The sequence below is a fragment of the Chiloscyllium plagiosum genome, unplaced genomic scaffold (assembly GCF_004010195.1).
Source record: "Chiloscyllium plagiosum isolate BGI_BamShark_2017 unplaced genomic scaffold, ASM401019v2 scaf_52, whole genome shotgun sequence".
NCBI lineage: Eukaryota > Metazoa > Chordata > Chondrichthyes > Orectolobiformes > Hemiscylliidae > Chiloscyllium > Chiloscyllium plagiosum.
The window spans coordinates 536,710-554,468 of record NW_025215381.1 but is presented as its reverse complement, the minus strand read 5'-3'; the positions used below and the strand labels follow the sequence as shown (position 1 = coordinate 554,468).

The following is a 17,759-nucleotide window of genomic DNA, read 5'->3' as shown; positions in this document are numbered from 1 at the left end:
TATTCTTACAGATAATTGAGATCTCCTTACAAGTTTGTTTCTAAATTTCCCTCTGACTATTAGAGGGTCTGTAATACAATTCCAATAAGGTGATCATCCTTTTCTTATTTCTCAGTTCCACCCAAATAACTTCCCTGGATGTATTTCCAGGAATATCCTCCCTCAGCACAGCTGTAATGCTATCCCTTATCAAAAACACCACTCCCCCTCCTCTGGACTCCCTTTCTATCCTTCCTGTAGCATTTGTATTCTGGAACATTAAGCTGCCAGTCCTGCCCATCGCTGAGCCATGTTTCTGTAATTACTATGATATCCCAGTCCCATGTTCCTAACCATGTCCTGAGTTCATCTGCCTTCCCTATTAAATAGGCCCTTTGCATTGAAATAAATGCAGTTTAATTTATTAGTCCTGCCTTGTCCCTGCCTGCCCTGACTGTTTGACTCACTTCTGTTCTTAACTGTACCAGTCTCAGATTGATAGTCAACATGGATTTGTTAAGGGGAGGTTGTGTCTCACAAATCTCATTGAGTTTTTTGAGAAGGTGACCAAACATGTGGATGAGGGTCGGGCAGTTGGCGTGGTATACATGGACTTTAGTAAAGCCTTTGATAAGGTTCCACATGGTAGGCTATTGGGGAAAATGCCATGGCATGGGATTGAAGGTGATTTAGCAGTTTGGATTTGAAACTGGCTTTCTGTAAGAAGGCACTGAGTGGTGGTTGATGGAAAATATTCAGCCTGGTGTCCGGTTACAAGTGGTTTGCCACAAGGATGTGTTTTGGGACCTTTGCTGTTTTATAAACGATTTGGATGCAGGTAAAGGTGAATGGGTTATTGTGTTTTCAGATGACACTAAAGGTGGAGTGGTGGACAGTGTGGAAGAATGTTGCAGGCAGACTTGGATAAACTGCAGAATTGGGCTGAGAGGTAGCAAATGGAGTTCAATGCAGCTATATGTGAGGTGATTCACTTTGGGAAGAATAACAGGCAGGCAGAGTACTGGGTCAATGGAAAGATTCTTGGTAGTGTGGATGTGCAGAGGGACCTTGGACTCTATGTACATGGATCCCTGAAAGTTGCCACCCAGGTTGATAATGCTGTTAAGAAGGCATACGGTGTGTTAGGCTTCATTGGTAGAGGGATTGAGTTCTGGAGCAGTGTTGTCATGCTGCAACCGTACAAAACGCTGGTGCGGCCGCACTTGGAATATTGTGTACAGTTCTGGTCGCCCCATTGCAGGAAGGATGTGGAAGCATTGAAAAAGGTGCAGAAGAGATTTACCAGGATGTTGCCTGGTCTGGAGCGAAGATCTTATGAGGAAAGGCTGAGGGACTTGGGTCAGTTCTCATTGGAAAGAAGAAGGCTAAGAGGGAATTTAACAGAGACATACAAGATAATCACAGGATTAGATAGGGTGGACAGTGAGAGTCTTTTTCCTCGGATGATGATGTCTGCTTGTATGTGGGGGCATAGCTACAAATTGAGGGGTGGTAGATTTAAGACAGATGTCAAAGTGAGGTTCTTTTCTCAGAGTGGTAAGGGTGTGGAATGCCTTACCTGGTAATGTAGTTAACTCGGCCAATTTAGGGGCATTTAAACAGTCCTTGGATAAGCGTATGGATGATGATGGGATAGTGTAGGGTGATGGGCTTAGGTTAATTCACAGGTCGGCGCAACATTGAGGGCTGAAGGACCTATTCTGTGCTGTATTGTTCTATGTTCTATATTAGCAATTCCAGAAAGTGTAAAAATAGATAAGTCCCCTGGGTCAGGTGGGATTTATGCTAGGATTCTCTGTGAAGCCGTGGAGGACTTTGCTGAGCCTTTGGCTTCATTGTCTACAGGAATAGTGCCAGAAGACTGGAGGATAGCAAATGTCGTTTGTTTGTTCAAGAAGGGGAGTAGAAACAACCCTGGAAATTATAGACATGTGAGCCTTACTTCGGTTGTAGGTAGAGTGTTGGAAAAGGTTATAAGAAATAGGATTCATAATCATCTAGAAGGGGATACGTCGATTAAGGATAGTCAACATGGTTTTGTGAAGGGTAGGTCATGCCTCAAAACCTTATTGAATTCTGAGAGAAGGTAACCAAACAGGTGGATGAGGGTAAAGCGGTTGATGTGGTGTCTATGGATTTCAGTAAGGCATTTGGTAAGCTATTGCACAAAATACCGAGTCGTGGGATCAAGTGTGATTTAGCCTTTTAGCTGTTTGGATCAGAAATTGCCAACTGAAAGAAGACAGAGGGTGGTGGTTCATTGGAAATATTCATTCTGGAGTTCATTTACTAATGGAGTACCGCAAGGATCTGTTTTGGGGCCACTGTTGTTTGTCATTTTTATAAATGACCTGGATGAGGGCGTAAAAGGATGGGTTAGTAGGGGACGCTGAGATTGATGGAGTTGTGGATAGTGATGAAGGATGTTGTAGATTAGAGAGACATAGATAAACTGCAGATCTGGACTGAGAGGTGGCAAATGGAGTTTAGTGCGGAAAGGTGTGAGGTGATTCACTTTGGAAGGAGGAACAGGAATGCAGAGCACTGGGCTCATGATAAGATTCTTGGTACTGTGGATGAGCAGAGAGATCTTGGTGTCCAGGTATATAGATTCCTGAAAGTTGCCACCCAGGTTGCTAGGGTTGTTAAGAAGGCATGAAGTGTGTTGGCTTTTATTGGTAGAGGCATTGAATATTGGAGCCATGAGGTCATGCTGCAGCTCTACACATCTCTGGTGCAGCACATCTGGAGTCTAGCGATAAACATCTCTGCTATCGCTGCACCATGTGTGGTCAGGAAGGTACAGGAGAATTGTGTTTCCAGGGAAAAGAAATATGCTAAGTTTTAAGTTTCTGGATATGCTGCCAAACAAGTGCTCATTTGTGGATTCTGTCTCACTACTTGAGTAGTGTTGTTGCTGAGAGAGCAGGTGCAAATTATCCCCAAAGTTTTGGATATTTTTGATAAGTTGCCTTGCTGTCCTACGCAGTTTACTGTCGTCGCTCTGATCTTCTCCTGCAGTTCAGTTGAGTGATATTTTTAGCAAACCAGAAGCAACATTTGAAACGGAAAAAATCTTAAATTATCATGCCAAGCATTTTTTAAAATAGTCAAGAACCTAATCTGAATGATGCAACAAATTTGTTGGATTGAATTATCTTTATTATCTATGTATGGAATTCATATAGAACTGTGGTGTTTCTTAGCATTTATTACTGTGTGTGCGTGTAACTTTCTCACCACCATTATCCCCTGTAACCATCAATACTTTATTGTTATTGCTTGAAGTCTTTTCTCCTGACATAAACTATATTTAGAATTTAGAATCTATAATTGTGCTATTGAGGTTTCTGTTCCTGCACAGTACATGAACTTGCAGTGAATATTTTGTGCACACCCTTATTTAACAGAAACCCAGTGCCGTAATGCTCGTATCTATATTGTTGAATGAAATTCTTTGACATTAGTATGTAGAAATCACTTCTATTTGTATACATATGATTGATACCTTCTGATTGGTGCTCCTCTTGTTTATCTCAAGCTTCCCAGATCAATTCTTCCATGTTTTCTCTCTTCTGCATCTGAGTGCAAGTCATTGGAGTATCTTGGATTAGATTAGATTCCCCACAGTGTGGAAACAGGCCCTTCAGCCCAACAAGTCCACACTGACTCTCCGAGTAACCCACCCAGATCAATTTCCCTACCCTTATATTTCCGCCTGACTAATGCACTTAACACTATGGACAATTTAGCCAGTTCACCTGACCTGCACATCTTTGGATTGTGGGAGGAAACCGGAGCACCCGGAGGAAACCCACGCAGACTCTGAGAGAATGTCTGTGTGGAGTTTGCACAGTCAGCCAAGGTGGTTTGTAATTACTAATCCATAATTGTTTCAAGAACCTAAAAACTAGACTGTCTTCCCACTCTCAACCCTTTCTTATTCTACCTTCAAATTTTTAGAAAGCAAACTGGAGACCCAGCAAGGAATCCATTGAAGTGGGATGTTTTTCCGTGGCCCACCTTCACTCATTGCTGTGAAAGCGAGTTCTCGAAGCACATGGACCACTCACTAAACTCATTAAGTGTTAGTGTTTGTTATTGTATTTGGCTCCAAACTGATGTAGCCACTGGTTATTATTGTGTGTGTGAGCCTTCTTTTTGCCAGATAATAACAGTCAGATGTGATCATTGGTGTCTAGTATCTTCATGTGATGCTCACCAAGCATTCTTGAAGCAGGACCTTGAGGTCTATAGAATTCTTGACTAGAGAGGCTGTTGAGACTGGACCATTAAGAATATTCAAAGTTGAGAGACATGATTAATCAGTAAGCTAATCCACAGTTATGGGAAAATGCAGAAAATTGGAGTAGAGGATTATTAGATCAGGCATGATCTTGTCGAATGGCAGATCAGACTTGATTGTGTAAATGGCCTAATTCTACTCCTAATTCTGTTTTCATTCTGAGGATGTGCCAGGTCCACTGAAGCTGCATCTCTTTGGCTAGTGTACTCTGGAAGGATTTTGAGATGTTTTGACTGGGTGGGAGAGGTTCTTTCTGTGTAATCCAGTATGCCACACAGATGATACTTGTCATCTATACCAGCTGTCTACATTTGAACAGTAGAAAATGAGCATTAAAATGACATGTAACATATCAACAAAGTATCATTGAATCCCTACAGTGTGTAAACAGGCTATCCAGCCCAACAAGACCTTCTAAAGAGTATCCCACCCAGCCCCATTCTCCTCCCACCTTACTCAACATTTCCCCAGACTAATGCATCTCACCTGCACATCCCTGGACACTGTAGGTGATTTAGCTTGGCCAGTTCACCTAACCAGCACGTCTTTGGACTGTGGCAGCAAACCGGAACACCCGGAGGAGATCTACGCAGACACTGGGAGAATATGCAAACTCAACACACAGTTGTCTGAGGCTGGAATCAAACCCGGGTCCCTGGCGCTGTGTGGCAGCAGTGCTTATCATTGAGCCACTCTGTTTTCTGTTAATTGCAAATCACCTTTCATTTGAGGTTTCTCATGAAATCTACATGGATTGTTCTTCCCCATGTCTACATAAACCCATTTGAAGTGGAAAGGGGTGTTCTACATTGTTGTCGTCTTGTTATCATTGAACAATAATGCACAAGATCTGAGACGTTTTGGGTCATGTGCCAGAATGGCTATTTTTGACGAGTCAACTAGTCATGTGCAAATTAGGTTGCTTGGTTAATTTTATACACACTGTGGAGCCTGCTTAACTGTATGTGTTATGTAAATATAGGTGCACATACACAGTCCTCAAATTAGAACACAAGTATTTTTTATCTGCCCCGAGTTGCAGCATTATTTCTAGTCCTGGTGGTGATGATTGGATTCAATAGCCAGTCTTGCTTGGTGGCCGCTATGCTGGTTCTTTGTATTTAAACTCCTGCACCTTGTATTATCTAGATGTATTCCAGGTTTTGGAGAGATCACCCTACTCTTGTTTGAAGAATTTCCTGTAGCTTGTAGCGAATTATGTTTGGTTCAGTTCAAACAGACTCTTAACTTTATTCTGTACATTTGTTGGTAAGTTCTACCACACCTTCAACTCTTTGCTGACAGTGGTGTCAAAAGCCAATTATTTTGTTCATAAGGTGAAAACTTTCCTTGCAGATCCCATATTGGAAGCATTGGTGACTGTCAGCTACCATTCTGGTTTCATACTCCTATAAATAAAGACAAAAATATTTGTCAACTCAGTGACAATAACATGCAGCAAGCTCATTCGAGAATGACTATTTTTGTGAGGTAGAAATGCTGATTTTTATTTTTCTCTTCATCTAGGGTCGACATGTCAAAACGGGACAGCTTGCAGCCATCAAAGTTATGGATGTCACAGAGGTAAGAGCAGTCTTCAGTTAGGAGAATTAGAATGGTAGCTGTTGTCTTGTGAAGTAACATTGGACCAAACTTTTTTTTTAAATGTTACTTAATTTAAAAAATAGACTCAATATATTTGAGAAACCTCCTTCTCATGTTGTAATGGTAGTATCTAGCTGATAAAATACCAAGTTCAGTTTATTTTGCTGTCAACCATCTTGATCAACCTAATTTAACAGTAGTGGAGTTGTTGCTGATTTGTAACAATTGATCATTATTAATGATTCTGCAGTCGATCCAGTCAGGAGGTAATGGAAAACCAAAGTATCAGAAAACACAGTCCAAAAGACAGCTCCTCCCAAATGTGGAATGCTTGCCACATTTTCTCAAATTACTCATACTGCATCTTCGAGTCATATTTTACAGAAGAGATTTATGGCCTTGTATTTAATGAATCCATATTTTATGCTATTATTGCATACTGAGGAGTCAGTTCTATAGACTGACCATTTGGTCTCTGGAAATAATGTTTCCTCAGATGAGTTTATAATTCACCCCTTCAAGCACAGGTTGTTTCCTCTGGTTTTGAAGTTCTGAGCAAGGCAAAATAAATAGCTGTATTGGTGTGATCTTGTTCCTTTGCCATTCATAAATGAGCAATTATAGCACCTCTTGAACGTCTCTCTTTGTAAACTCAGAATGGTTTAGTGCAGCAAGTGGCTATTTGGCTCATTGTACTTTCGTAGACTCTTTGAAAGGGTCATCCAGTTAATTCACTCCTCTACTTGTTTTTTTAAAGCTGCTCAGAAAGTTTCTCTTCAAATAGTTATCTATTTTCCCTATATCCTCATTTCCCTTCCCTCCTTAGATTGTCTTGCTATCTTCAAAGACCTGTCTATGTAACTTCATGATCTCGCTCTGTTGCACTCACTGTAAATTATACTATTTAATTCTGATTTCTTCCCCTCAGTCTACCAAAATGAATAACCTCACACTTGTCTGCATTAAGTTTGGTTGCCATGGCTCTGTCTATTTACCGGCCTGACTGCTGTTATCTTCTTTATTATCTATGACATTGTATCAAGCATGAGATGTACACATGTGCACCAGAAAGCAGTCTGCCCCCTGGGTGCACCACTGTATATATCCATTCAATCTAACAAACAAGTATTCATGACTGTTCTCTGCTTCAGTCCCTTAATTTTATGATGTGAAAATACCTATGATACAAATGTGTTCTTCATAAGCTAGTCCAGCAGAAGAGGTTTAGGGGAGAGCTTTCAAAATAAAGCAACTGGAAAGCTAAAGAGGAATTGCTGACGAACATCAGGCTGGCTAAAGTCTTTTCCAGGGGCATCAATCAACCAAGAGCTGTATATTGGAAATATATAGAACAGTGCAGCACAGGAACCCTATTCCCTGCATTTCAAATGACTCTAAATGCCTTTCAAACTTGGCTAATATATCTGCTTCTACCACTGCTCTAGGCAGCCTGTTCGAGGCTCCCACGGCTGCCTTTATTTTTCAGAAAAAAAGAAAAACTTTCCTTGCAGATCCCCTCCTTAAACCCCCCACCCCCACTATAAACCTGTGCCCCCTTGTATTTGACATTTCTAACCTGAGAAAGTGACTCTGACCACTATGCATGCCCCTCAATTTTATATACTTAAAGTTATTAAAATCTGGGGTAGCATAGTGGCTCAGTGGTTAGCACTGCTGCCTCACAGCACCAGGGACCCAGGTTTGATTCCAACCTCAGGCGACTGTCTGTGTGGAGTTTGTCCATTCTTCCCGCTGTCTGCATGGGTTTCCACCGGTTGATCCAGTTTCCTCCCACACTTGAAAGATGTGCAAGTCGGGTGAATTGGCCATGCTAAATTTACCCATAGTGTTCGGTGCATTAGTCAGAGGTATTAGTCTTCGGAGGGTTGGTGTGGACTTGTTGGGCCGAAGGGCCTGTTTCCATACTGTAGGGAATCTAATCTAATTTAAACAAAACCAAGACACATGAGCCAAATGCTGGCGGGTGGGACTAGATATCTGGATAGTGAAGAATTATTATGGAGGTATACAGCACGGAAAGAGACTCTTCAGTGCAACTCTGTCTTGCCAGTGAGACTTCCCAATCTGACTTAGGCAACATTTGCCAGCATTTGGCCCATGTCCTGCTAAGCCCTTCCCATACCCATCAAATGATGTAATTATATTTTCATATTTTCTAAATGCATTACCCTCTGCATGAAAAGTTATGCCTCAGGTTCTTAAAATCTCTTTTTCCCTGTCACCTTAAACCTATGCCCTCTGGAATCATTGAACCCCTATAGTGTGGAAGGGGGCCATTTTCCCATCGAATCACACCGACCCTCTGAAGAGCATCTCACCCAGACCCACACCCCCACCATATCCTGAACTCCCACGTTTATCATAGCTAATTCACCTAGTCTATACATCCCTATACACTACAGGCAATTTCAGCATGGCCAATCCACCCCACCTGCATATCTTTGGACTGCGAGAGGAAACCAGAGCACCTGGAGGAAATCCATGCAGACATGCAGGGAGAACATACAAACTCCACACAGACAGATAGCTGAGGCTGGAATTGAACCAAGGTGCTGTGAGGCAGCAGTGCTAACCATTGAGCCACATGCTGCCCCTAGTTTTTACCCAACCCCAGGAAGAAGACTTTGACTATTCACCCTATGCCCTTCATGATGTTATAAACCTCTATAAAATCACCCCATAGCCATCAATGCTCCAGGGAAAAAAGCTCTCCTATTCGGCCGCCTCTTAAACTTCTAATCCTCCATTCCCAGTAACATCCTTGTAAATCTTTCCTGCACTCTTTCAAGTTTAATAACATCCTTCCTATAGAAAAGCGACCAGAGTTGTATGCAGAATTCTAAAGGTGGCTTCACCAGTGTCCAGTTCAGCTGCACCATGACATGCCAACTCCTATACTCAGTGTTTTTCCTATACTCCCGTCTGCCTGTGACTCCACTTTCAAGATACTATGCACCTGAACCCCTCAGTCTCTTTGGTGAAACTCCCCCTGCCCTGCCATTAACTGTATAAATCCTGTATTGGTTTGCCTTACCAAAATGTTGTGCACCGTCAGCCTGAACAGTTCCTGATGCGTATGCCAAGCACAGCATACAGGGGAAATAGGCATCCCACTTTTTGGCATGGACCTGGGGTTTCTGCTAGGTGGGGTGGGGTGGTGTATGAGAAAATCTTCCTGTTTCTTCAGGACCAGCAGTGAGGCTGTGACACCAGACCATGCTAGCTCGATCCAAGATTGCCACCTATGTTAGAGCAGTCTAAACCATCTGGAGCAATGCCCAACACTGGAGGAAGAAGGTCAGTGACCTTCTCCATTCCATCAGCATAAATGCCATTCTCTTCTGTGTCCTACTATCTATCACTGCCACTGGGCCCACCAAGGTTCATGCTTGACCACTCTCACTAATGCATGCAGGGTCTTCCCACTCCCCTTCACCTACCACAATCTGCAACCTGATAACCCTTCATGCCCTCTGCACAGTTGAATCACCTGCTCCAACAGTAATAAACATGTTGCCAACTTTATCCTTCAGTAATATGTGCCTCTTATTCCAGGAGAAAACTAACCCAGCTGAGTAGAAAGAATCCAAATGGGTGGTGTGTTGTCTGTTATTAGAATCCTCATTGCTTAGGAGAGCAGTCCTGACTGACCACCCGAGCAGGATCGAAAAGTGTGGTGCTGGAAAAACACAGCAGGTCAGGAAGCATCTGAGGAGCAGGAGAATTGAGGTTTCAGACATAAAGCCTTCATCAGCAATCATCAACAGTCATGATGTGCTTTTCCAGCGCAACACTTTTCGATTCTGACACTCCAGTATCTGCAGTCCTCACTTTCTTCCACCTGAGCAGGGCCTGGACTGATATTGGAGGCTGCCCTTGATTTCAAGTGTGTCGACAAAGATCTCACCCCTTTGATAGGACTGAAGCCTGCAGACAACCATGGCAAGCTTCCTGGCTTTGTGTCTGTGCTGAACTGCAAGGCAATAAAGATAGTAGTCTTAATGTAAGCTTAGTATCTCTGGCTGAGGGGGCAAACTGCAAAAAAGCAAGTCAATGCAAGGCAGGAATGCTGGAAGCATCCAAGGAGGCTCCGAGTGAGTACTGTACCAGAAAGTGAAGAGCTCAGAGTTGTGGTGTATTCCAATCCATGAGCTTGGGTACATGTTCCTGAGTGTGCTTCGCTGCAGTGTTGCAATGCCTATTACTGGTGGGACCCCTGACGTAATGTTGAACAGCAGTAATATGTGAATCAGAGATGTGCGATGTGGATTCATAGAGGCTAGCACATGTTGGATGCCAGTACCTGTGGATTTGACTTGCTTGCAGGCAGTGCTCAAGAATGTGCCTGGCGTCTAACGTGGTGGTCTTTAGGAGCCAATGGTGAGGTGAACCCACAAAGAACCTGCTTTGATTTCCATGTTGAACTTCCCTGAGGCTAGTTTTAATATTTCAATTGATGGCGAATTGAGCTGTTAACAAGGCTTTCGGTCATGAAAACCACAACATTCATGCAAATTCTTTCCATTGCTAGTCTAGTAAACGTAAGTATGCATATGGGAAATCTGTATAACTGACTCAGCTACTTTTGGAAGAGACTGTGTAATACTTCGCTGTTACTGGAGTTTAGTATGGTTAATTTCTCTTGGGTGCAGAGAACCACTCAATAGTAGGCAATCAAGGCAAGGGTGCTATTTCTATCCGTTCTGCTGGCTTTTTATTCCCCAGTACGTTGAAAGTCCTCGTTTACAGATGCTTTTAGATTAGATTAGATTACTTACAGTGTGGAAACAGGCCCTTCGGTCCAACAAGTCCACACCGCCCCACTGAAGCGCAAACGTGCAAACTCCACACAGTCAGTCGCCTGAGGCGGGAATTGAACCCGGGTCTCTAGCGCTGTGAGGCAGCAGTGCTAACCACTGTGCCACCGTGCCGTCCTCTTATTTCTCACAGAATCACTGTAATAGCTCTGTTTCTAATACCGTTGGTCGTTTGCCTCACCTTTGTCCAACTTTGGTAGCAGTACTTTAGTCCATTGTTTTTGAACTCTCCCTATATCTCTCTGCTTTCCCACCTCTCCAGGCAGGTGTTGGAAGCTTTCTGAAAACCCATTCTGCCTGTGTCTTTGATCATCTTTCCAACCTCTACTATAGTCGGTTCTGATAAAAACGCAATAGTTCTGTTCTCATGCGATCCTGCATTATAAGAAAATCATGTAATAGCAGCACCATTTAAACTAATGGGGCCAGAATCGTGTCATAGCCAATACAGAAAAGGAAAGTTGGCGTTCTACAAATAACGGTCTAAACTCTTCACTCGCATTATAGCCAATTTGTGTTAGACAAACTCACATTAAAGCAGAACCAATTGCATATAGCATTTTCTATTTTTGCTACTGAGTGTTTTGGGTTTTTCACAATATCAAAGATTTGTAACAAAATTATTGACCAGCTTTTAGTACCATAGATTTTTTAAAAATGCAGCAGTCTTATATTGGGTATGTCAGCGGGCTCTTAGTTCATATCCAGGGTCTGGTTTTTAATCTGATTGAGTGATTTATATTATCTCTCCAGCTTCCTCATGATGGAAGTCTTCTCACAGATTGGCACAAAATTGGGTGGCCTTGCTTAATAGAGCTAGGCTGTGAAATGGGGGGAAAATATAACCAAGGTACTTTGAGATGGAGGGAGGCTTAACCTTTATTCTGTGTTACCTTATTCCATTTAGAGCCATAGAGTGATGGAGATGTATAGCACAGAACAGACTCTTTGGTCCAACTCTTCCATGCCAATCTAGTCCCACTTACCAGCACCCAACCCGTATCCCTGTAAACCCTTCCTATTCATATACCCATCCAGATGCCTTTTAAATGTTGTAATCGTACCACCCTGCACCACTTCCTCGGGCAGCTCATTCCATACACACACCACCCTCTGTGTGAAAACGTTGCCCCTTAGGTTTCTTTTATATCTTTCCCCTCTCACCCTAAACCTATGCCCTCTAGTTCTGGACTTCACCACCCCAGGGAAAATACTTTGTTTATTTACCCTATCCATGTCCCTCATGATTTTATAAACCTCTATAAGGTCACCCTTCAGCATCTGATGCTCCAGGGAAAATAGCCCTAGCCTATTCAACCTCTCCCTGTAGCTCAAATCCATCCTTGCAAATCTTTTCTGAACCCTTTCAAGTTTCACAACATCCTTCCACTAGGTCTTTTAAGTTCTTGCTTCCCTCCATGATTTCCAGTCGCCTCTTCACAGAGCTGAATGATTTTAACTTGGTCTTCCTTCTTTTCCTCAGTTTGGTAATGCTTCATAGGATCAGAGTATCTGAACTACAGATGCATCTTTCCTTATGCACATTTGGTCCTTTAACTGTCAGCTTTCTACTTCTAAGTCCCCCACACACCTTAAATGGAACTTCTGCAATTCCAATGCTAACAACATAACTTTTATTTGCCAAACTCTACTTTTTCATCAGCAACTAATAACATTCAAAATAGAAGTCAATTTAGAGCTTGTTTCCATATCCAGGAACCTATTTCTAGAATTTCTAGTTGTCGCCTCTGGGTTGAATTGAAGAAAAGGTTTGTAATTTGATCAAATCTATCACTACCTACTTCTTGGGACAGCTCTTTCACTTTCTTTTAATGTCAGTAATACTATGGCGAGTGCTTCTGTGAATTCCCCCATTTCTGCTAGGTTGCTATCCTATAATTTTATAGTTGTCAAGGTGGTTTAATTATAAACATGTATGGTGGGTCTGGGGAAGGTGAGACTTGAACCCAAACCTTCTGGCTCAGTCTGTAGTCTTGTATGCTGCTACTGCTGCCTGGTTGCTTCTTGAATTATGTCAAGATTTGTCACAGGAGCCTTAAACTCAGTTCTTGCTTCGCAGCGCAAAACTCTGGAATTCCTTGCCTCTCTCAGCCGACTTGCTAGCCTGTCCTCCTTTCCTGCGTGGCTTGATTTTGAAAATCTGAACTTGGCATTGCCTAATTGCTGCCAGATAATCGAGCTATTCAAATGTGGTGGTGTTCTGCACCATGGGCAGAGCTTTCCCTCTTGGCTTCTGAATTTGGAAAACAATTTGCCTGACGGGATCACTCATCGGTATGGAGACCAAATTGAGAAAACTGTATCCCCGTCTTGCAGTGTACAAATTTCTCCCCTGCTCTTGTTGTTCAAAGAGAAAGTCAACAGTGTTTCAGCCAAAATTTAGAAAATAACTAACAATTTGGAAAGAGAAATCCAAGTCAAATCAAGCCAACAAATGGGATAAGAAGCAAGTTTATATATTGATTTAAGTAACCGGTTGGTTTCTGATTTGCTTCTTTTGTGACTTGTGGATAGTAGGACGATTTTAAACAACATCTGATCATTGAAATGCATGATTTACATGGATGCACCCTTGAGATTAGCCCCTTGTGTTCATTCACTCACCATTTATTTTGTTTGTTGTGGTCATCATGGCTGTACTTGTAACCAGTTCCATGTTCTGCAAGTGGGCATTGTGGTTGACCACTGTTAAACAAACATGTTCCTGAAACGTGCGGGACAGAATTTTGAGCAGCTTAAACAATTAATGGTAGCTAATTATTTTAAAATTAAATGAAATAATGACTTGAAAGTTGAAATGAACCTTTTTGTACGATGACAGTAATATTTGCTTTTTAAAAAAATTCTGGTCTTCACTGAACACCCGCATTTTGGGAGTGGGTGTATTTCAGTGAACCATTGTGCATGTTGCCATTTGCACACTATCATCAAAAACAGCCTCTTATAATGATTGCAGATGCATAAGCTATGGGAATGGCTATACTGATGAGATTTTTAAAGAAATACTTGTGCAGAATTGTCGACAAGAGGCTGTCAGAGTCGAGAATATTGTGTTCAGTTCTGGTCGCCTCACTTTAGAGAAATGTGGAAGCTTTAGACAGGGTGCAGAGGAGATTTACCAGGATGCTGTCTGGACTGGAGAGTATGTCTTAAGAAAAGTTGAGGAACCTAGGGCTTTACTCATTGGAGCGAAGAAGATAAGAGGTGACTTGATAGAGACGTACAAGATGTTGAGAGGCCTCGATAGAGTGGATAACCAGAGACTTTTTCCCATGGCGGAAATGTCTATCACGAGGGGGTATAATTTTAAGGTGATTGGAGGAAGATTTAGGGGAGATTTCAGAGGTAGATTCTTTACTCTGAGAGTGGTGGGTGTGTGGAATGCACTGCTAGCAGTGTTAGTCATGTCAGATACACTAGGGACATTTAATCAACTCTTCAGTAGGCCCATGGATGATAGTGCAATGAAGGGTATATAGGTTAGTTTGATCTTAGAGTAGGATAAAAGGTTGACACAACATGGAAGGCTGAAGGGCCTGTACTGTGCTGTACTGTTCTATTCTATGTTCTATAACATACTTGCAGAGTAGATTTTGTTGATGACCATGGGTTGAAAATTACTTGTGTTTTGGTCCTGCTGAATGCCATGTTTTGCAGCCTTTCAGGTATAGCTGTGCCAATTATAGTTAAAAATGTTTGGAAAATCTTGACTATTACAGGACCAGAAATATCTGTTTTAGCACTCAGGATGCTTTCCGATTTAGAAAGTGTTCATGATACTTCAGTTTTCGTATGTTACTTTCATTGATTTTGATTGAAATAGTTTGCATAATAATGCTGAAGGTGTCAAAATAATCCATGTGCCAATCTTAAGTTTTAACCTTCTTTATATTCTTGTTTCCACTTTAAGTTGCAATGTGCCACAGATTGCAATAGCTGTCTAATTTGTGGATCCTTCTCGAGGTGCAGTGCTCTGAATAAAGTCCAATCAGAACTTTATACAACAAGCATATCGTGCATCTGTGACCAGCCCACTTGAGTTAAAGATCAGGACTCCATTAGACTTTTTAATGATTTGTTTCCATCTCTGACCACTAGCTTTTAGTGATTTTGGTGCTTCAATCTCCAAATTTGTCTGAGCCTTCGTACTTCCTCCATTCTTGCCATTTAGAAAGCATGGTGAACAATGTGTCTCACTTGACCTTGCTGATCACCATCACCTCAGCTTAAATTTATCAGTTATTTTGCAACTTGCAGCAGCCATCTGCACTGTTTACTTTGCATCCTTGCATTTCAGTATCACAAATTTATGTAGTCACTTCTTTATTCCATCATCTGCATCATTTCCAAACTTAGCTAAAAGCGAGCTTCCAAGTGGATCCCAAGTAGCATTCACATCCTGACCATTTTGAATTCACATGCATTCTTGCTAATCTCCATTCCTTCCTGCATCACCGATATCCAGCTTGTATCAATAGGTTACCTCCAATGCTCTGCGTGCTCCTTTTGGTTGACTGTCTCTTCTTGTGGAACCTTATTGAATAAATTCACAATCCACATTAATAGTCATCTACTGTGTTAGTTGCTGCCTCAAAAATTGACCTTGGGCGACTGGATGTGATTATTGCAAATCCCCACTGGCACACTTAAATAGTTGGTCATGGTTCAAAAGAAGATTCCAGTAACTTTCTCATGGGACTCAAATGTTTGATGCAAAGTAATTTTGGGATGAGCTGTGAAATCAGAAGCACAACATGGTGTGTGTACAGATGCCACATGCACTGCACCTCCCCCACACGTGCACACCACAAGCTCCCTAACCTCTGGAAAACTAGATGTCTGAAAACTAGAAGAACTCCATCCCAATTTTGTGCTATGTTTCTTACTCATTTTATTGTATTGATTTGAATGTTGATGTTCTAATGATCTGGCAAGACTTTTCTTCAAGCTGCTGTCTTATTTATGAATAAATTCTACCAAATTAAAATTTCAAAAGCTGTTGATATCGAAAACTTGAAATGCAGACATTTGGTAGTGGAGAACTTGAGTATAGTTGAAAACGCACACACACCCATTCACCATCTCAGACATGAATTCTGCCTTGAGTGACTTCACCACCCCTAAGATGTTGAGGCAAGTCAGAAACCCTCATGACATTAAGAAGTGTTTTGATGTGCATTTATGAAGTTAAACCATGTAAGGTTATGAGCCAGGTACATGAAAATGGAATTAGCATAGTTAGATTATTTTTCATAGAAAATTCCAGCGCAGTACAGGCCCTGGCCCTCGATATTGTGCCGACCTGTGAAACCAATCTGAAGCCCATCTAACCTACACTATTCCATTATCATCCATATGTCTGACCAGTGACCACTTAAATGCCCTTAAAGTTGCGAGTCTACTACTGTTGCAGGCAGGCTGTTCCACACCCCTATTACTCTGAGTCAAGAAACTACCTCTGACATCTGTCCTATATTTATCACCCCTCAATTTAAAGCTGTGTCCCCTCATGCTAGCCATCACCATTCAAGGAAAAAGGCTCTTGCTGTCCACCCTATCTAACCCTCTGATTATCTTGTATGTCTCAATTAAGTCACCTCTCAACATGGTCTCTAACAAAAACAGCCTCAAGTGTCTTGAAAGACCTTCCCTCCATACCAGGCAGCATCCAAGTAAATTTCCTCTGCACTCTTTCCAAAGCTTCCACATCCTTCCTATAATGCCATGACCAGAACTGTACGCAATACTCCAAGTGTGGCCGTACGAGAGTTTTGTACAGCTGCAGCATAACCTCATGGTTCCGAAACGCTGTCCCTCTACTAATAAAAGCTATCCCACCATATTCCTTCTTAATAGTCTTATCAACCTGGGTGGCATCTTTCAGGGATCTATATACATGGACACAGAGATCTCTCTGTTCGTCTACCCAGAATATTGCCATTAACCCAGTACCCTTAATTCCTGTCACTCCTTCCAAAGTGAGTCACCTCACACTTTTCTGCATTAAACTCCATTTGCCACCTCTCAGCCCAGCTCTGCACCTTATCTGTGTCCATCTGTAATCTACAACATCCTTCGGCACTAACCACAAATCTACTGACCTTCGTGTCATCCGCAAATTTACTAACCCATCCTTCTATGCCCTCAGCCAGGTCAATTATAAAAATGACGAACAACAGTGGCCCCAAAAAGATCCTTACAGTACCCTATGAGTAACTGAACTCCAGGATGAACATTTTCCATCAATCACCACCCTCTGTCTTTTTCAACCAGCCAATTTCTTATCTAAACTGCTAAATCAGCCTCAGTCCTTGGATATTTTGTCCAGCACACACATGCTGAAGGGTCTATTTCATTGAATCTGTAACCCCCTTTCCACCTTCTACAAAGGAGCAGTGAAAGGCAATTGAATGATGAATCGATGGAGGTGGCTTGCATGAACATTTCCATCCTAGGTGGGTGGGGCATCATATAAATACAAAAGATCACATTAAAGCCTTTAATATCATGGATTGGCCATGCTAATTTGCCCATGGTTTCCAGGTTAGGTGGGAAATGTGGGGTTAAAGGGATATGATAAGCAGGTGGGTTTGGTGGGATGGTCTTTGGAAGGTTGATGTGTGATCTCAATAGGGCGAATGGCCTGCTTCCACACTGTAGGGATTCTATGATTCCAGCCAGATGTATCGACCTTTTCCTGAGGTCTCCAGTGTAACAGTTACCAGCCATCAGCTGGTTTAATTCATTCACTTGGTATCGCAAAGTTGTGGAATATACTGTTTTAAGGTTTTTGTGAGGATCCGTAGCTCAGGTTGTAGGTTTTTTTATAGATATTTTTATTAGAAATTTAACATTTTTACAAATTTACAAAAATAAACAAGACTCTCAAGTACAAACATTGATATACAATTAAATCTTAAATAAATAATAACCAAAATTTAACAAAAGAAAAATACCGAGAAAGAAAAAAAACAAAACTCAACTAACTA

General features: G+C 41.8%; 1 protein-coding gene across 5 annotated transcripts in view; it reads left to right on the top strand.

Annotated features, from left to right (window-relative positions):
* LOC122548353 (misshapen-like kinase 1) overlaps positions 1-17,759 on the top strand; it is a 298,781-nt gene that overhangs the window by 144,924 nt on the left and 136,098 nt on the right. For all 5 annotated transcript variants that reach the window (XM_043686894.1, XM_043686890.1, XM_043686889.1 and 2 more), the window contains exon 3: positions 5,834-5,890. In XM_043686894.1, coding sequence (XP_043542829.1) covers positions 5,834-5,890 — 57 coding nt within the window. The remainder of the gene's footprint in view (positions 1-5,833; positions 5,891-17,759) is intronic.